This window comes from Tiliqua scincoides, chromosome 4 (genome assembly GCF_035046505.1).
Source record: "Tiliqua scincoides isolate rTilSci1 chromosome 4, rTilSci1.hap2, whole genome shotgun sequence".
NCBI classification, from domain to species: Eukaryota; Metazoa; Chordata; class Lepidosauria; order Squamata; family Scincidae; genus Tiliqua; species Tiliqua scincoides.
Window position 1 is genome coordinate 71,347,058 of NC_089824.1, and position 21,726 is coordinate 71,368,783.

Here is a 21,726-nt window from a genome sequence, read left to right on the forward strand (position 1 = left end):
GCAGTTGCCCACAGTTTCTTCACGGAGAGTCAGGACCTGCACATTGGGTTTAATTCCTGATCTGGAAGTGAAACTCATTCTTTCTTCATGCTTCTTTGGCAGCTTTGTAATATCCATCAGCAGGATGTTGACCTGCCCTGTGAAAACAGTTGCTTTGAAGAGCTACAAGCATTTGGCATTCCATCAACACTGAGGACTTCATCTATTTTTTGGTGGGAGTTTTCTAAAAATAAGATATTATCACCAGGCTGAACCTAGAGAATGTGTTTCCAAAAGGGTAATATAATAATTCCCCTTAAAACATAACAGCCCTTTTTGGTAACTTCAGGATCGCAGGCTAGATAACAAGACAGCGTAATGCAAAGAAATTCCTGTTTAGCTTGAAAAGAGACTGGGAGAAAGATAACTTTCAATAGGATTATATTTTTATTGCAAAAACACATAGGTATACATAATGCACATGGAAAAATGGTAAGTATATGTCTACTTGAATCCTAGTACTTGGATATAGTGTACCTAACTTTCATGGTGGTTGCGTGTGGAGTGTATTTGGTGCATTCCGAGGAGATCACAAAAGGATAGATTTTAGGGAAGGATTTTAGGAGTCCCTGGTCTGCATAACTCAGTTGCTGACTAAAGAAGGGGAGAAAAAAGGGGGGACACAGGGAAAAGGTTCCAGACGCAAGATATAGTTACCTATCCTGAGGAGCAGTTGGATGGGAGGGGGGAAGAGTCCTATGGAGGACCTCTGCCTTGGAGGGCAGCCAGAGAGAGAGAGAGAGAGAGCACATGGCAGCCTTCTCTTTTAAGGGTTTTTGCTGTGACCTGGATGCTGACCTAAATGACCCGGATGTGGCCTAGAGCTGTCCTGAATGCGCATGCTCACTACACACAGTGGGACACGTGGAGCATGCCAGAAAAACAGGATGATCAAGGAATCAGCTATCAGCAAAGGCTGGCCTGGAGGGGGGGGGGTAGCTGGCTGTTCAAATCTGCATATGGTAAGAGTGATTAAGCTACAACAATAGGAAACATTTAAACAACGATTTACAGTGACTGAGACAACAGTTTGCTCTTTAGACTTTGCTGCTAAAGTCTTTGCTGCTGTGTGCATGGCGAGGTAGAGGTGGTGTAAACTTGTGACTTTTGCCAGGGTTTTGGAAATTGGGCTTGTTTGCTTGGCCTGTATGATATTTTAGTCCATAATAACATAACCAGATATAAAAATCACAAAAGGAAAAAGGAAAAAGGGGATTTTCACATAACAAATGTGGGACACAAAATAGATAAAACAGCATCTGCATAAGGGGGCCATTGTCTGTACAAACTCATGCACCAGTTTATCAATTGATTTCCAAGATGTCACAGTGCAAAATTGTATGTCTACTTTGAGTTTCTGATTACAGATTTAAATTCTACCGAACATTTTTTGTGTTAATTTAATTGAAATTAATTGGCACAATTGGCAATGCAAAGGCATCTCTGTGAAAGTAGCATTCGGCACACCAAAGAATATAGTTCCTGAGTTGCTAAATTGGCTTGCTGGCTGTTGCCCAGCTTAGGCTGGCATGCTAGCTCTGGCTAAACTTGAGCTGATGAGACCTAACTGCAATGATGCCTTGGTGACGTCAAGACTTGTCCACTATAATACCCTCTATTGGGGGGGGGGGCTACCCTTAAAGACTGTCTGGAAATTGCAATTAGTACAGAACACAGAAGTTGTGTGGTCTTAGCAGTTTGACTTAGTTGCACCACTGCTACACAACAGGGACCAAGGGTATTTGAGGAACTGTCTTCTCTCATGTGAACCAGCTTGTCCTCTGAAGTCAGCTGAAGGGGTCCTGTTTTGCAAGTTTCCCCTGCTGGAGACCAGATTGATGGTGAGGAACAGTGCCTTCTGCATGGCAGCGCCATTATTATGGAACTCCCTCTCAGTAGAATTAAGAACTCTGCTCTCTTCCCGTTAGCTTTCCAGCAAGGACTAAAAGTTTTTCTTTTTCATCTTGGTTTTCTTGCTTAGTTTGCTTCTGGGATTTGTTTGAAATTTCTTTTTGGGCCTCTGTTGTTTCTGTTTTCTGTATTTTCATAGTGTTTCATGCTGTGGCTTATAATAAGGAGGCCATATTATGATTTTATACTGTGATGCAGTTTTTATCTTGCATATGATATCTTGTTGTTTTAATATGTTTATTATATAAGAGAAAGGCAGGATATAAAACTTTTAAATAAATGCCCATTTTAAATGTTTTATCTTCCTCTCAGGGTGAATGTTCCCAGAAGTGCCAGGACATCTTTATATTGGAGACTGTTTGTGTGGCTTGGTTTTCCTTGGAGTTCATCTTGCGTTTCATCCAAGCTGAAAGCAAGTGCACCTTCTTGAAGACTCCACTCAACATTATAGACATTTTGGCCATCTTGCCTTTCTATATCTCTTTGATTGTGGACATGGCCTCTACCAAAAACAGCAACAAACCCAGGGGTGGGGGTGGCAGTGTCGGAAACAAGTACTTAGAGAGAGTGGGACTGGTTCTTCGCTTCTTGCGAGCCCTTCGCATTCTGTATGTCATGCGGCTGGCCCGGCATTCATTGGGGCTGCAAACCCTGGGACTTACCGTGCGCCGTTGCACACGCGAATTTGGACTCCTCCTCCTTTTTCTTTGTGTTGCTATGGCACTCTTTTCTCCACTGGTTTACCTGGCAGAGAGTGAAATGGGAGCCAAGCATGAATTCACTAGTGTTCCCAGCAGTTATTGGTGGGCCGTAATATCTATGACAACTGTAGGCTATGGCGATATGGTGCCTCGTAGCATTCCAGGACAGGTGGTAGCCCTGAGCAGTATACTGAGTGGCATTTTGCTTATGGCTTTCCCTGTCACTTCCATCTTTCACACTTTCTCCCGCTCATACATAGAGCTTAAAGAAGAACAGCAACGAATTGCCAGCAGACAGGTTCATCAGGTGGAAGAAGCCACTGGAACTTCAAATGACAGCAGGTCTCAGGGAGAAGACAACCCATGTCCACAAGAGACTGATGGAGAGATCCTTCAGGCTGAGGCTGAACAGGGAACAGAGAAATGCTAACTCAAAACTTAACTGAAGTGTTGCAGCAACAGACTGGAAAATGTGGATAAATGGATTTCTAGATAACTGTCTGAAACGCCATAAGGCGCCTGGATTTGGGTCTTAAACCACAGTTAAGGAGAGGCTGCCTTATGGTCAGTGGTGAAAGTGACCAACCAGTTGTGTTACTTAAATAATACTGAGGACAACTAAGCTTCCTTAGAGAACTGGAGAGACTTTAGCGCTGAAAGTGTTGCTGCTTGGTCTAAAATGAACAGCAGTTTAGGACAGGTTTCCACTGTGTACGGGGGAGGGGGATTGCAGTTTTGTTTTACCAAGGCTCCTAAATTCAGTTGAAATACATGTGCCACTGACAATACACAGGGTTTTGGAGCAAAGCAGCAGATTGCACAAGAATACTTTTTCTGCAAATAGATTCATGTCCTATGGAATCCCTCAAGAAGTGAGCACAGAAAGAGTAAAAAGTGAATTTGGAGAGGAAGAACCTTCTCTGATTAATGGGCAATTTGTCCCTAACTTACCTCTCTGTTTTAATTTTTTCTTCAATAGAAAGAAAATCAATAACCACAATTTTGGCTGCCTGCTGACAGCTCCAATGTATGCTTTAGCTCTATATGCATTATTTAGTGAACATGCAGATCTTTCCCACAGTAAGCTTTTGCATCCTAGCTTGGATGGCGGAGATATACAATCAGTTTTCCTTTGCTCAGATGTGATGTACATTCTCTTTTTAAAAGTGATACTCTTTTTAAAAATTCTGTTTCTCCCCACCATGTCTTCTGTCCTACTGCACCTTAGTGATACAGTCATGGTCTTCAAATGGGAAGAGAACATCTCTAAGGAAGCTCAATAGCTGGCTGGAAGGGGGACAATAGTCTGTTTTGTTTAGAATCAAAGTCAAAGGGAGACTTTCCTCTTTTCCCTGGAGTGATCATGGCCAATAGACAGAAAAGCTTTTGTGGCTTCTCTTTGCCCGAAAGAGCCACTGAACTGCAGAGGAAACAGGAAACACATAAGCAAGTCCATACCTGGATATGGGGCAAGAAGCAGAATAGGCAAACATTGAACTTCAGGCTTTGCAAGATGTTGGAAGAGGAAGCACAAGTCACTTTTATTTCCTGTTTCATGTTATGTGACATCTGAAGTCGCTGCCAAGATATAGACAGATGTCTCTATAGAGCTGCTCCATGGATACAAGAGAGTCATGCATCCAAGACAAGAGAAATTAACAGAAGTCTTCCATCTCATTCCACAGGTTTGGTGGCATTTCAGGGTACATACATCATTTCTCATGGCTAAGTGTTTTCAGCCTCTGAAAATGGCTGCACCAAGGCAAAAAGGAGCAAGAAGAGAAAAGCACCATGCTTTATTCTCAAACTTTTCCCCCCACCGTTAGGCAGGAGTTTGGCACTGTCATTGGCTGTAGTAAGTCCAACCCTCACTGGCCTACTCAAACAAGTGCTTCAGATCTGAGCAAAGATTAAAAGTACCACTAGCCTGCTACCAAGAGTGGTCTAGGGCAAGGAGACGGATAATGAAACTCATGCCAAGTTTCTCTTCATTTATGTTGGTTTCTGATCAGCAGGGTTATGAGGAAATATTCAGGACAGTGGGTGTCTTCTGTTAAGAGGTTGTTTTTTATTCCACTTATGAAACAGTGACTTTTTAAAAAGAATTAAAATTTCCTTCTATCTTTAGGAAAGAATGGTTGGCAATTTTAAACACAGATTATCATTGCTACTTCCTGTTTCTCCTTCTAACTTGTTCAAAAATATTTGAAAATAAAAATGGAAAATAAAGATTTCTCAAGACACACAGTGTCAAGCTCATTTTGTTGGTTCGTTAATGGGTTATGACCAGCTGTATATATCCTAAGTGCTGGATGAAAGAGAACTTAAAAAAATAAAATATGTATAGTTTGGAAGCAGATATATACTTCCTCTGCAGTTTTGGAAGTTAGCACAATGTACTTATATATCACACATCATTTTTAATTACCAGTGTTGAATTCCAACATGGGATGGGTAAAAGGCCCTATTTAATCAGCTGATTTAAGTGGCTGCAGTATTCATACGTATAGTGCAATTGTATGGAATAATGTAATGGAGAAGCAGCCTGCACAGGGCTAAATGGGCACTAATTTGAGGCCAATATGAGTCCAGGGCACAAACTAGTTCTGCATATTTTGCCCCTGATGTTGTATAAGTACTTATGAAATAGCATTCCATACAGTGAATCAAAACATGAATTGTGCCTATTGCACAATTCAGCCTGATCATGTGGAACATGTATGTACCAGTACAGCACAGCCCTGTCTCGTACTGGGACAGAGGCTATACGAATATGTACACAAATACCTTAAATAGCAAGAGGAATATGTTCCCCAAAAGTTAAGTGAAGAGTTATTGGAGGCAGAGTCAATCTAATAGGCAGGAAATGAGTGCTGATGGGTCCAGAATGCACTGCTCTAAATTGGTGAAAATGACTCTCAGTCACATCAGAACAAAGCACCGTAAAGCAACAGAGACTACTGTAGATCACCCAGCCTTTTTTGAATAGGCATAAAAATATTCAGACTGAATCAAGTCCAGCAAACTATCAGTCTTCCTATTTCCAGGAGGAGCCAGCTGTGCAAAGTATTGATTTCCCAGCTTCTTGTGACAATCACAAAGCCGCTTCTTCTCACCCCACAGCAATGTTTTAAATCGAAAAGAACAACCTAAAAGAGTGACTTTTTTTAGGTGCTGAACATTTAAATGATTATGCATGTTGGGCCCCTGAAGGGAGAGAGAAAAAAAGAAAAAGATGATGAACAAAATCCTACCTAGAACATGGGGGCATGGTGATCATCTGTGCTGGAGTTCACACCAGGTACGAGTGAATATGTGGAAAACAGAACTTGCCCCCCCCCATTGGAAAAACATGCTCTTGCTACATGAAGCAGGTCTGTCTGTACACAACCTCAATCTATGTGTTTGGTTTCACCTGACTATATAGACACATTTTTAAAAAGTAAACAAAAACAGAAGTCCCACATGCAATATGCATGACCAACACAGAGTGTTTCTGAATTCCAAATCAGTGCCTGGTTGTTGGTATCCTACAAAGGGATTCCAACAGCCACCGCTAGTGGGATCAGCAGAGGGGAACTGTGACATGACACTTAAACAACCCCTTCTGTATCAAACTCTGTTGTTGAAATACTCTTGCCCATTCCTCTGTTTTTGGCACACTGGTGGTGGCTGCTTCACTTACTTGGAAGCACCATCTGGAAGCTCCCAGACAAAGTGGCTGATATTTCTGCTGGCATTTCATACAGCTTCCTGCATCTTGCGAACACGTTTGCTTGTCTTAACCTTGACAATCCATCTGTTTATGTCATAAACCTGCAGTCCCTTCTTGCTGTTCAAACAGGATACAACAATGTCCTGAAGCAATCAACACCCTTTCCACCTTTCTCAGGTAACCTTGGGCACTCTTATTTTTGTGCTTCCACAAAGCTCTTGCTTCTGCATGATTTAATAAAATATTGTAACTTGCACAGTAAAACAGTAGCAGCTGCAGCTTTAATCCATTCACTACTATGCCAAAGAGAGCTTTAAAGAATGGCAACTACCACAAGCAGCATGGTCTCCATTGCATTCAGTGTTCTAGATAAATGTCATTCTCCTATTTTATGTCCAAAAAATGTTGGCTGGATTAACAGCAATACGTTACTTGAAAAAATAAAGCGGGGGGGAGGGGACAGGCCATGCAGCTTTACAACCTGATTCTGTGCAGAACAATTGGATTCTCAAACTATCAACTTCCTGGAGAGCAACCCATCATACACAGATTTGGCTCAGACTTCAGACCTTAGCATGAAGTAAATTTGCTCGGGGGGGCTGTAGAGCGATTCTAGATCTAGGCTGTAAGGGAAGATTAAAAAAGATTAAACCAGCTTAGAATCACTGGAGACATGCCCTGTGCAGTGAAGCAGAAGCTTTATTCCCTCTTTTTAATGGAGCAGTATTTTCACACATTTGTTGTACATTGAGTGGCTGGTGAACACACAAACACACACACACACACAAAACATCTGTGGCTGTTACTGCAGAACAAACCAATTTAAATAATTGGATGAGAGTCACTGGGCTCACGACCCCAGCCCCAAGAACGCCAGTCATGCCTAAATCTCTTGATTTCCACAGGACGTAAGTATGACCATTATAATCTTTGGACACAAAGTTAAGGTACAGTTATGTGAATGTATATCCTCTGTTATTCATACAAATAGTTAAATTTTCAAAATGATTGCAACCTGCTTCCTGCAGTTGACATGAGAGTTGGCATGAATCAGTGTGAATAGTGTGCTGACATTTCATTCTTGGTACAAAGCCTTAGCAAGGATTCACTAGATAACCAAAGTCTTGGGCAAGCTAGGCATATGCTCTCCCAGCTTCAGTAATCTCTCTGTGAAATGCATATTTTAAAAAGCATATTTTATAATGTGCTAAGTGATTATTAAATAATAAATTTGGATATTCTAGACAGATTGAGTCTTAGGTGTGCATGAGAACACGATGCTATTCCGAATATGAGAATTCCATTGTACTTCTCTAGTACTGGTACAATCTCAGTCTTGACAGTAAGAAGTGTTCACATTCTGACAGTAGGAAATCAGTCTATGAACTCTGGCAAGTTTTGGTTGCAGACAGTCATGCTCATTTTCACGGCCACTGTTTTGTAGGAAAGCAAACACACCTTTGATTTCTAGTGCCATGTTGACTTACCCTTAGAAAGCTCCACCAAGGGACACTTCAACCTCATTATACATTTGAAAGAAGCAACACCAAATAGTGAATGTGTGCATAAGTGATTGATTTATTTTTAAAAAGTAATGCAACTGATAAAACATTGTGAGTGCCATTGAAATATATCATACATTCAACAGCGATGCATTTCAATTTGCTGATGTCTAAATTCTGAGGTGATCACTGTTGCACAGATTTCCTAACATCTCAAATTTGTAATTTTTTAGAAGTTTCACAGACCTCTCCAAGTGCCCTTTACATGTTTTCCCAGTTCCTTATCAGTGAGCCAATTCAATGGGCTTGGAAAACATAGAGTTGTGTCCTAACCCTCCTGCAGGTAAAGCTTTTCTGCTTCTCCTTTCCTTTTCCAGCAGCTCCTAGGGCCCCCCCCCCCCAAATCCACTCCTGAAAGTTATGGGGTCTGGAGCAAGATGGTTTGGAGCACAGAAGGCTACCAGGAAGGGAAAAACAGTAGAGATCATGAAAGACAAAAGGGGATTGGGAACATTGTGTGCATGGAAGTCTGCACAAATCCAGCTGATGATACAATCCATGTAAGTGGTCCAACCATGCTGACAGAGATCAATCATATGGTTCTGTCTCACAGTCAGCACTGGGGGGGGGATGCTAATTCCATGGGAAATACCCACATGATCGGTCTCCAATCACACAGTTGGGTCACTAAAACATTCTCAGCCACACAGAAGTTGGTCACGGATAAGGACTTCTCATGCAGGTAACAAACCTCTGAAGGGCACCTGGGATAACTGTGATACCACCGGAATCAACTGGTGCTACTTGTCACATGCCAATGGAATATAATAAGAGATCCTTTATCTCCCTCCCACAAATGGAATGTTCACAGCTAAAAATGCAAATATCCTGTCTTGTCTCCCAGCATTCTAGGAAGTATGTCCACAGAGCATACTTTTTTGGCTACTAGCAGAATAGTTAAGAACCTGTGCACAGTATTCCAAAATACAGAAAAGGGTGGATGGGGGAAATACTATCAATTTATGTTCTGTAATACTTGATACACAAAGATTTAAATACCCACACAGGCTAAGCTCACACACACAATAGCTTATCCTGGAACCCCTTATCAAAGAACAGTGAGAAAAATAAAAAGAGGCCACCCCATACAAAAATAAAGCCTAGCATTGCAGACTATTATAAGAAATCCTATTGTACAAGTAGAAATACAATCCTCATTACAGCAGCATACCAGGGAAATAGACCATGGTGGAAATTTATAATTTAGAAGACAAATGCCCAGATGTTCTAACACAGGCAGAACATTTGTGAAAAGGAGAGCAATGAAACATTCATATTCTGCCATGCCACATAACATCAGCTTGGTAAGGTCACTTGAGGCATAAGGGAATAAGCATGGAGTCAATCAACAGCACACAGTCTGAGGTCAGCCATAAATGCTTCACACCAAGCTTTCCTGAGGTTTGGTTTATTTGCCATCACAGGCAGGGAGGAACCCACAACAGCTCCTGCAGACTGGGAGAAGGCTACCCCTGATTTTAGTGCAGGTTGAGTGCCTGTGAATCCAGCTGCCACATTGGCACCATGTGCCCCTCAGACAGGGAGGGTTTCACTTGTAGAGCACAAAGCGCAACCAGTTTGAGGTTTCTGACAGGTGAAGACTTTAGGAAGCAGATGTGCAAGTGCAGAAGACAAGCCATTCCTTAACCATAAAAATTTCAGATAGGATTTCACTGCATTGTGATAATGATGATTTTGCTGTCTTTTTCGTACAGAGAAGGTTTGGCACAACCAAATGCACTGAGCAAGGATGCCCATCTAAAAACAGTTTTTGTAAATCAGACTTACAGGTTTTCAAAGTAACACCTCTTCTGGAGCAGTTTTAGGGAATAAAAGCAACAATTTCGTAGATGTCTACATTGCTGACATAAATTCTGCTATGAGATGGCAGATTATCTGACTATGTTTCCAGGTTACCACTGATTTCTTTTAAGATGACAGACATATGCAATGTGGAGAGGGGGGTCAAAGCGAGCTCCTCTTGGTAACTGGCTGAAGACCATGAAAATGGAACACTTTAAGCCTTTTACATCCTTGCATTCCAGATCAAGTCCTCAAAAAAGGGATGTGCAGCAGCCTGACACTGGCTAACATATTTGTACATACAGATCCATCTCATCCCCAGGTACACTACAGGCAAGCGATAGGCACCCCACCTGCTTTTTCAGTCTCTCACCCTCTCAGTTACTCTTCTTCCTTCCCAGTATTAAGCAATTGCAGAGACCTCCCCAGAACACAAAATGAGTTCATTTGGCATCAAATAATACTCTTGAGAAATGTCAAGCTTTGAAAAAATGAAACTTCTTTAGTACATCACGAGGCCATTCGCCTTCCTCAGTGACTCTCTCTAAGGCTGGAGTATTTTCACTTTCTCAGAGCAGAAAGCTAAAAAAAACCCTAATTCTAAGAGGCAATTATACTGATCTCACACCCATTGCCAGTGCAGCCTGAGCCTCCCTATTACGAGAGACTTCATCATACCTACACTGGAATGGTGCAGCAATGCAACTCTGTTGGCTTTGCTGCTGACATAAATATACTGGCACAAAGAGTGGAAAGCCAAATGGTGTTTTTTTTTCTGGCTTTACCGGTTCCACATAGCTACTGTCAAAAATCCTTCCTTGGTTCTCTCAACAGTGCCTCTGCAATATCTCTCAATCTGCTAGGCATTTTCCCCTTCAGATCTCTAATGGCAGCAGTTGTTTCAGAAATAAGACTACTACTGCTCCTACATTATGCATACTCCTTTCTTCTCTTCTCAATTTATACCACCAAGTTAACTTCTGGTTTATACTATCCATTTGGCTATAGCATCACCACAACCACTTTGATCAACCCAATAGTCGCACTGGCCAGCAGTGCACACGTATATATGCTTAACACATTTATACTACATAAAATACATCTATTTACATCATTCACCACCCCTCCCTTCCTAGCTAAAGTCTTCCCCAGTACCACATTCATCCTTGAGCAAGTATACCCACCATTTTAAAAAAACAAACCAAAACACCAATTTTTTAATTTCTGCTTCAGCTTAATACACCGTCTTCACCAGACACATCTGAAATATCTTATTCTATATATCATATAAATAGGTAAAAGCTTCAGACAAAATATTCTGATTTTTGAAGTTTAACTTTTTAAATAGCATTGAAAACACTAACATCCAGCCCTTGTGAGATAGATATATACATACATATGCACACAGATAAGTGAGTACAACTCATGGGTCTGTCCACATATATAAAAGAAGAAAATCCATTCCAAAGGGTATGCAACCCAGGAAGCAAATAATAAAAACAAAGCCAGGTAGGAAACCTTTTACGTTTCCATGCCTCACTTCTCTATTTCCAGCCCATCACACACACTGACATGGTATTTACATGTGGAAGTAAAGCTGCTGCAAGGCAGGCTCCAAACACCTCTGACTTATAGCTGCCTCCAAGTTGTGCTTCAAAGTGCCTTTGTACTGGCTGGGTGTGTTGTGTGGGAAGCCGGCTTCTGGGGGTAACAGCTGTAGAGGTAAACCTGCATCAGGATGGCCATATCCACAAAGACCTGGAGCAGTCCACAGATGGAGAACTGGAAAGGAGCCTGGTTCAGAAGGAAGTACACAGTCTTGAAGGTGTCCCCACTGGTCCACATCAGCACCATCTTGACACTTAACAGAAAAGCAAAGTGGAAGGGGGTTTAATAGAGAAACAGAAAACTGAAAAAGAAACAAAGCTAGAGCAGAAAACTTTAGTACTGTAACCATCTAGCCCAGGGGTGCTCAATAGGTGGATCGCGATCTACCGGTAGATCGCGAGGCAAAATGATTAGATCACGGAGTGCCGACCCCCCCCCTTCAGGTGCCTCTGGGAGGAAACGCCGGGAGTAAGGCCCATTGTACTCAATGGGGCTTACTCCCAGGTAAGTGTGGCTAGGATTGCAGCCTCACAGCCTAATCCTAGGCATGTCTACTCAGGAGTAAGTCCTGTTATACTCAGTGGGGCTCAAGGTACACCAACATACATTGTACACATAAATGTTATATGTTATTATGGCGCGAACATTGTAAAAAAAACTCAGGTAGATCTCCAGGCCTTGCTGGGTTTCAAAGTAGCTCTCGAGCCAAAAAAGTGTGAGCACCCCTGATCTAGCCAGATGAATATCAATGTGAGGGAGGGAGACATCTGACTTATGGATTACTTATGGATTACTGACTTATGGATTCCCCCATACCAAAACAAAGGGGTGGAGAAATCTTTTGTTTATTATTCTACACAGTAGCTAGTCAGGGAATTAAATAATGCCACATTACAAAATAAAACAACCTTTTCCAGCACAAAGTTTATTTACCTACAACCTATTATTATTATTATTATTATTATTAACAGTATTTATATACCGCTTTTCAACAGAAAGTTCACAAAGCGGTTATACAAATGTATATTTAATTTTTTAAACAAATTTTTAATTGGCTGAAATTCTCTATATGCTCTTGATTGCAGAAATCCCCTCAAGAACTCAGAGAAGCATATCATAACTCCGAACATACAGGTAGCAAATTGAGGCTTGGCACGAGAGGACAACGAACTCAAAGCAACAAAGAGAGTTTATGACTAAACTAGAATTTAGTTCTAAACTCAACTCAAGCCTTCTAATTCTGCCCCATCCCTAACACATTTATCAATCTATAGCTGCGCCTAAGTCACCAGTCAATCAGATAATGCATATACTGTATATAGTGAAATAAGATGGCTGTCTTACCTATATAACAGCTCATTAAAAGAAGGCCCTAAAGCTGAATAAACAAGAAGGTTGTGTACAATCTTAATTACACCTCTTACTGCTTTTAAACCATCCTTGTGAGCCCTAGAGCACAATATTTACTCTGGCTTTTCTCCTAATTCAAGTGTGAGAATAAAGTGAAGGGAGTCAGACATAGCTTTTATCATTTAAAAATAAATAAAATGTTTTCATTAACACTCTCTTAGTAGTAAGAGTTAAAAACATTGCCAATTTTTTAAGTGCTCTAACATTCTTAATGTATTATAAATGGACTGTCTTTCTAATGGAATGATGAGGAACACCCAGTAAAAGCTTTAGTCTTCATTGTTATACCTAAACGATATTATGCAACATATATGAAATATACAGTAATTGAAAGTAGCTTCTAAACTTATTTAGAATTAATCAGATGCAACCATGCGCGTGACACAATCAGGGCAAGCCCAATGATTGTCTAACCCGCAGGAGAGAATGGGGAGCCAGAGAACGACATCAGATGGGACAAATTTATATTCTGGCCAACAACCAGCTACAAAACTCTAAAAAGATGCCAAAGCATAGTAACTAAGCAGTTAGTTCCACTGCAGCCAATGGCACTTAATCCTTAGTAAATGTGATAAGGGTTGTAGCTGAAGCACAATAGCCAATATTGAGCTTGCTGAAGTTGCCAAGGTACAGATCACAATTGTGCAATAAAATTACGCAAGTCCAATGATCCAGGTCACAAAGAACTTTCTAAATCATTGGTTCCCAAACCTTTTAGCACCGCGACTTGCTTTTTTAAATGGCACTTTATCAGGACCCACCTAGGTTTACCAGACTTTTTAAAAAGGAGATCTAGAAAGAAATTTTTTATTTATCTCTAAGTAATAATAATCAGAATAAAAGACACAAAAATTTATCTCCCTTATTATATTATATTTACACCTGCTTGCAAACTGCAGGAGCTGAGCTCTTTTCAGGGTAATTAGAAGCTACAGTATCTGATTTTTGAATAGCCTCAGGGCTTGAGGCAATGAGTTATCTGATCTTTCCATCATCTTTTGGAGACTTACCAGAAATCAGGTTGCGATCCACCAATGGGTCCCAACCCACCGTTTAGGAAACACTGTTCTAAAACAAATGAGGCTGCAATCCTATCCACACTTACCTAGTAGTAAGCTCCACTGACAATAATGGGACTTACTTCTGAGTAGGCATGCATATGATTGGGCTCGAAGAATCCTAAATGAAAACAAGGTGATGGTGCAAGATGGATATGCATGTACTACGAGTATTGTCTGTAGAACAAACTAGGGGCAAGGACAGTCATCAAAATCTCAAAATGCTCTGTACATGTACCGAGCATTTCCCCACATTTTTAATAATTAGTGAACTACCCATTACACTCTTTGAAGCATGGGAGAATAGCATTTAAGGTAACAATTGATAGAGGATAGTCTCTAAACTAGAAAAAGACTATTACTAAGACTATTAGTGTTCAGATTTAAGTGCAGTTTAGATAAAACCGACTGTGCATCTCCAATTCCAAACAATATATGCTTACCATGAAGGCAACTGAAAAATTAGAAATGGATGCCAAAATGACTACAATGACTCACGGCACTTCTTTTTCTTACACACTTTAACTGCTCTCTTTAATGCTTTTTTTTTTTTTTTTTAATGCTGGGTATTCCATTTCGCAGCAACCTGGAATTAATTACATAAAGTTTGTCTTGCAAACACAAAAGGTGGACAGGCATTTTGGCAAGTGTCAAATTTTTTCCAAAAGCCAAGATCGTTCTTACTCAATTATCAATCCTTTGTATTTCCAGTCCATTTAAAAAAGAAAAGAGATAAAAAGCAAAACAGTTGTGACAGCCTTCTGCTTAATAAAATGCATCTTGGCCACAGGGTCAGGAAAAAAGAGGTCTGCCTCCTCCCAAGCCCAGGAACTCATCTGGCCCAATTAATGACACTCAGAATTTCTGCTTCATGTGTGCCCCCATTTAGGATATTATTGTCTCTTCGCTGCACAAACTCGGCTCCCCTTCAAAATAATGCCTTTGCACATATATATCAAGGGAAGCAAGACCAGATTTGCAGGCACATCAACTGCCCCCCCCCCGGTTCAATCGTTTTACAATTTCATACTGGAGAAGGAGGAGGAGACTTTTGCGTACTGAATAAAGTGTTGCCTTCTGTGAAATCCAACAGCTGCTCAGGATTATTCTTATTTTTGAGAAAAGAGGAGGAAAAAACAGAAAAAAATGCCAGATAGACAGGAAGCTAGAAGTAGCACACAATCTGCCTGGAAGCAAGAAAGAAGCCAAGTGCATGGACCGATAAGGAAGATTTCATTACACAAAGGTTATTTTTCCCATTTTGAGCGGCTGTTCCCCAGAATAATTTTCCTCTTCATGAGTCGAAGAGGAAAAGATATGCAACAAAGCAATCATTTCATGAATGATACAGAAGGCACTTTAACCAGTTTAAAATATGCTAAGGATGCTGCAAGCCAATCCAAGGACCTCAGATAACTAAGTTCCTGTCCAAAAAGAACGTCTTCACAGTACATATTTCTGTATGCTCAGCCCAAGAGTTGCTACTATGTGAAACTGTACAAGTAGCTCCACAAACTCAACAATGACACTAAATGCCACCCTAATGAATTTCAGAAGATTCTAAAGTTTCACAAACCAGGTTATGCATTGCTAGATACTCCCTGCCTGAAAAAAACTCTATTCAACCGGCCAGTTGCCCCAGAACTGGAGAAGCAAGAGAAGGTATCAGCCAGAGAATCAAGAGTTTCCTGGGTTGTTATGCTGTTGTTCTTGTAGGCCCTTCAGGGATCCTTCTGACCAAAATGCAGGGTGCGTATACCTATTATCTGTTGCAAGTTGCCGTGAGCACCTCCCTTTCAGGAGGGAAAAGATGAGATACAAATGCTTTAACTAAATAAATGAAGCTAACACATTTACACAACTGCCTAACTCATGCAATACACACCACTAAAACATTTGTGAAGACTCTTCTCCCAGAATCTCATTTTTCTTGTTACAGAATGAACCCATTTTGGGACTGATCTCCCAGGGACCTGCACTCTAGTGGCCCCAACCTTTTGGGTCACTGAAGGACCCATCAATTTGGAAATGTTAAAAGCTTCATGGCTGCCAGGAAAACAGCACAGCAGTGCTAGACAAGGATCAGCGGTGTGGTGAACCATACTGAGACATGGCTGGTTAACTAGCAAGAGTGACATAAGGTTTGGCAATTACACACATGCCAGAGGGAACAAAGGATGAAGAAGCAGCTCTGAAAGAGATGTCATTGCCAGAGGCTCAAGCAACAAAAATAGCACTTCCCAGCGATGTAATTCACTACCATCGTATCCAGTGACAACACGCCTCCCTAATACAAGTGCCTTTCTTATAGTGGAGCTTTTAAAATTGCTAGTTTAAACAATGGTATGCAAATGCAGCATTCCTGTTATGCAATGCACAAAACTGTGCTTACCGCAAACAAGGGATTATTCAGCAGTAATTACATGTGAGCTGAAAATATGACAGGATTAATATAATGCATTTGCAATACTTCCTTAGAAAAGAAAATCACTTATTAGACATTTTCTTAGTCAGTTGGTGGTGTCCCACTCCCCACAAATAAAAGATAACATATTCAAGATACTACCTTTGTTTGCAACTGGTCACAAGAACCAAAATTAGCCAAGGAAAGAGGAGTTTACTTTAATCTTTATATATAGCATGCTGCATCTCACCTTCCAAATGAGGCCTAATATCACTGACACCTGGAAGATATCTAAAGGATGCTCTAACCTAGCCACCTCTAGAATTCTTAAGCAGACACACACATATTTTGGGGCCACTTAGACACTTCCCCCCACCCGTGGCAGGGGTTAAAATGAGAATCAACACATCTTCCCTCAAGAAAGCTCTTACATTGCACTTCTATTTTCCAAATGTTCAAAACAGCAATTTGTCAATGAAAGATGATCTGTATATCCAGCACGCCTATTGTGACAGACAGTTGTGTAAGTGGAATGAGCAGCGCTTGGCTAGCACCCATTCCATCATCCAATTAAATGACAAGCAACGCAACTTGCCTTGCACCATTCTGCTATCGTTTCATCTCTACTCAACTTGTCCCTAAATTTACAACAGGTGTCTAAAAACTAACATTAAAAAAACTAAAGAATTGAGCATTAGCAAGGTTGCCCCTTCCCCCAGTATCAACTGCCAGTCTGAGAACCTTTTCAAAAACCTTTTCTAATAAATTAAGCTCTTTTGTGCTCCTCCTGTGCAGCATGAAAGATTGTCTGTGTCTCTCCTTTTCAAAAGCAGGAGCAGTCCCATTTCCCTCTAAAGCAAATACATTGTACAGGGACAGGGTGCCATATCTGACATGCTGGCTTTGGACTAGGGTTAGCAAGAAGCATCGATTCTCTTCTACCCCCTCCCAGGGGAGATTACAAGCCATACGGGTTACAAGACATGATGTGTATGTGCAACCTCCTGATTTTAGAAATGGGCTATGTCAGATGCAAGGGAGGGCACTAGGATGCAGGTCTCTTGTTACCTGGTGTGCTCTCTGGGGCATTTGGTGGGCCGCTATGAGATATAGGAAGCTGGACTAGATGGGCCTATTGCCTGATCCAGTGGGGCTGTTCTTATGTTCATCAAGAAAACTTACCCTCATTAGTCTTCAAATGAACTTGGTTCTACAGCTACCCTAGGCAAAACTGACAGCCTTAGGGTATTTGGCATTCTAGTGCTGAATTATTATAACCATGATATCTAAGGGCACATATCTCTGATTGTCATTTATCACACTGTCAGTTTTGTACTAAGAACAAAGCATGGAGAGCATTCAGGAATTCCTCAATAAAGAACTGAACACTTCTTCAAACTTTAGAAGGCGGGACAGCCACAGATTGCAGAAACAGTGGCACTTCGTAGCAATTCTCTTCCATGATACGGATCACTCAGACCTGAGATGTGACCACGTTTGTGACCATGTACTAAAGGAGGTTTGGAAGAAGAGCCTTAACCCTTTTCAATTTACAATAGTTGTTTCTTGACCACCCCATCAATGGCCATGACAAACCATAACTGTTTCCTTTATAGCTGCCTCTTAGGCACATGAAAAATGTGTTCTTGCCACACTATACATTTTACAGATCAATTGCTTTGAGAGATCTGGTTAACAGTATGCAAGTACTCAATTTATAAGTAAATAAATTTGGAAAAAACATAAGGTATGGTTTATTATTTATTTATTTGATTTATAATCCGCCTTTCTCCCCAGAGGGCACCCAAGGCAGCTAACAACGTCTAAAAATAATGAAATACATTAAAATATATCAAAAATACATTAAAACAGCAATAAAATGGATGAAAAGCAATCAGCAGTAATAAAATCAGCAGTAAAAACAATTAAAAGCAGGCATCAAAGGCTTGCTGGAATAAAAACGGTTTCCTGTAGGTCACAAGAAGAGAGTGTCCCATGTCATATGGAAGAAACCAGGCTGTTCTGAAGAGTGAATTTACCATGTATTCATTGTATAAATGACATTTCTTTAACCAAAAAAATATTATTCATTATTCAAAGCATAGCAGTAGGTTTCTAAGCTCTCCCACCAAAATCAGGATAGGCAGGCCAAGCACATTCAGTTTACCAGAGACAGTTTTCATTTGCGAGCTAAACAACAAAGAAAAACCCAGAAAGTGAGAGCTTCCTCATCCTTGTGCTGCCATGACAAGAGAAACTGTGTCTGCAAAGTCCTCCCAACATACAGCTATAAAAGGCAACGGAGCTCCTAGAACCATTCAACAACTTCACCTGCATGGCATGCTTATTGCCATGGGATAAAGGGTCAATAGTTTCTACAGTCTCAGACTTGGAAATAAGGGATTCAACATGTACATTAATCTCCAGGCCTTTCATCAAGTGCCCTGAGTTGAAACGTCTGCCTTCCTTCTCAGGTGGGTCATTAGACCACTGTCTAATTGTGCATCAAGTGTTCATATTACTTGTTTCAACTGTGAACATTTTACTCAGTTATAGGACTCTCTGTGGAGATTTGCCCATTATTAGTATCATTTGTCTGTAGTCTGGCTGCTTATGCTAGTTTGCCCGTTCTGAGAATAAGGATTGGTTTTTAACCTCAGTTCTTTGAACTTCTGTATAAACGGCTTCCTGAGCCTTCCTGCTTGTAGAAAGGTTCTGTTGTACTGTTGCTGTTCCCCTTAAGAAATAAATATTTACAATTTTAGAAGCACCCATATTCAACTCATATTAAATGGGTCAATGCTAAGGAAGGTTGTGCAAACAGATTAATTCTATCTGATTTCTGAATTTATCTGTACATCCATTTGCAAGCACTCTGTTCAAAACGTAGAATAAAAGCTCAGTTCCACAACCAAGCTGAACAACAGATACAACAGGGTAACATGGTCAGTATTCAGGGGTCTTCATAGTTTCAAGAGGTGTTGAATGCAACATCCCAGTTGTATTATCCCAATTTGAATGGTACCTGCACCTCCTCTTTCTGCTTCATGCAAAAATATGCAAACACAGTCTGTGTAGATTTCAAGGCTATATTTAAAAAACCCTATGTTTGTAGCTTTATTTTAGCCATTATTATTTGCAATCTTTCATATGAAACACAACTGCAGTGCAAGCCTATCCAATGTAGACTGGCAAAACAATACTGAAGCACCTGAAAGGTGGGAGGGACTTGACAATATAGTTTGTGGTGCCCCATCATTATCTGGTTGCAGTTTGATAGCATATTTTGCAACATCTATTCCTTTATTAATTTTCAATGGAATTTTGCTGCTTCTGATGTACTGGCAAGAAAAGTTGCAGTTAAGGAAAATTTTGTGAGTTGTGCTTTAACAAAACACACAAAACACTCTCATTCCCTACTGCACAAGAACTCACACTTTTAAAAACTCATTTAAAATGAAGACATAGCAGAACTGCAAGAGCAGACTGCAACTGCTCTCTTCCTTCCCAGAACAAGCCTTCCGGCAGCCTTCTCCTGGCTCCAGAACTCACACCAATTAAAATAACAGGAAGACACCAAGCCCTGCTAGATTACAACAGTGCTTCTATTTAAAGAATCTGGAGGAGACAAAAACAAAAGCATATGTCTGGTTAGATGGTACATTGTCCACTTCTCCATCATCACTTTTAGCAGCTGTGGTCCACTCTATCCCCACCATTATTAGGAGATTAGTTTCCTCAGTTTTCTATATATTAATGAAGACTAGGCATGCTTACATGAAAGTAAGCCTCACTGCATGCAGAGACTTGAGTAAACACGCACAGGATTGGACTTTGGTTTGGGAATATCCAGTTTTAACAACCCTAATGTATTGTTAATACAAGAAAAAAAAACAAGCTTTTTAAAAAAAATTATTATTCTCCTCATATCTATATAACCTATAAGCTATGAGTAGTATCTCAAACACCTATAACTAACACCAGGCAGCACAGCTCAAGTCAGGTTTGCCTGCCCATATCAACTATCACCAGCAATGTACTTCTGGATTGTTTTCCAGAAGTCTCTGTAAACATAAATGGACCATAATATGAGCTATGGATACTGCTTCTCTAGAACTCAGATCAAGACTCCATTCTAGACCTCTGTATTTGCAATTCAGCTGTTAAGCTCATTGTATGCCATAAAGAACATTATCAGTGCTTGTCTGAATTCCATTCACACACCAAGTCATACATTAGCACACCATAGAGGGGACCCTCTCCCAAAATAGTATAGGAATCTGACAGGACCCACCAGAAGTGATGTCATGAACGGAAGTGACATCATCAAGCAGGAAAAATTTTTTTAACAATCCTAGGCTGTAATCCTACCCACACTTACTCAGGAGTAAGTCCTGTTTACTATCATGGTTAAAAATATACAGAGTAGCTTGTTAAAAGCACAAGTTTGTAACATTTCCTCAAATGCAGTCATATACCATGGTAGCATCAAGTCTAATATATTAAAAATAAAATATTGAAATGAATGGGTACCCACTGAAATTGGCTTTTGACCCACCTAGTGGGTTGACTCACAGTTTGAGGAACACTGATTAGAGAGGCTGCAGAGAATGACACAACATTCCTTGGGCAGGAGTGTTCCATGATGCAGCAGTTACCACCCTATCAATCATCAGTGACAGTTTAACAATCTTTACCTGAACTTTTAGATCAGTGTTTCTCAAATTGTGGGTCAGGACCCTCTTTTTTCCCCAGTAGTGTTTCAAATGGGGCGCTACCTTAGCTGCTCCCCACCAACACTTATTCAAGAGAGATCCAGGAAGATGGACATATTGAGAGAGAAAAAGGAGCAAGAAGTAGCTCTACATCTTCATGCTATGCCTGGGAGTTTCAGAAGCTCTATGGCTGGCACTGTGAAGCACCACTCAAGTGTTAACCCCCACCTTTCTCCCAGCACTGCAATTGCTAAACATTTTCTAAAATTCTATTGGTGCACTACAGCTGGTTTTCCTTCGGTACTACCCGATGACACCCAGCTCTATCTCTCCTTTCCTCCAGACTCCAGGGTGGCGGTTGAGGGCCTGGAGCGCTGTCTGGAGGCAGTGAGGATCTGGATGGGGGCTAACAAGCTGAAATTAAATCCGGATAAGACAGAGGCTCTCCTGGTTCGGAAATCCTCGATGCAGGTGCTGGACTATCGGCTAGCGCTGAATGGGGTTGCACTCCCTCTGAAGGAGCAGGTCCGCAGCTTGGGGGTCCACCTGGACTCGCAGCTGCTCCTGGATTCCCAGGTGGCGGCTGTGGCTAGGGGGGCCTTCGCTCAGCTTCGGCTGGTGCGCCAGCTGCGGCCGTACTTGGATCGTGCAGACCTAGCCACGGTGATCCATGCCTCTGTGACATCGAGATTAGATTACTGTAACGCGCTCTATGTGGGGCTGCCCTTGAAGACTGTTCGGAAACTGCAACTAGTGCAGAATGCGGCGGCCCGTGTGGTTACTGGAGGTAGGCGGTTCGA

General features: G+C 41.1%; 2 protein-coding genes across 4 annotated transcripts in view; one reads left to right on the forward strand and one right to left on the reverse strand.

The window, feature by feature from the left end:
• KCNG2 (potassium voltage-gated channel modifier subfamily G member 2) overlaps window positions 1-4,863 on the forward strand; it is a 75,164-nt gene extending 70,301 nt beyond the window's left edge. Inside the window, exon 3 of the mRNA XM_066625097.1 lies at window positions 2,263-4,863. Within this exon, the coding sequence (XP_066481194.1) occupies window positions 2,263-3,081 (819 nt within the window). The 3' untranslated portion in view covers window positions 3,082-4,863. The remainder of the gene's footprint in view (window positions 1-2,262) is intronic.
• A 3,057-nt stretch (window positions 4,864-7,920) lies between these two features.
• SLC66A2 (solute carrier family 66 member 2) overlaps window positions 7,921-21,726 on the reverse strand; it is an 89,598-nt gene continuing 75,792 nt past the window's right edge. For all 3 annotated transcript variants that reach the window (XM_066622943.1, XM_066622944.1, XM_066622942.1), the window contains one exon: window positions 7,921-11,592. In XM_066622943.1, coding sequence (XP_066479040.1) covers window positions 11,385-11,592 — 208 coding nt within the window. In that variant the 3' untranslated portion in view covers window positions 7,921-11,384. The remainder of the gene's footprint in view (window positions 11,593-21,726) is intronic.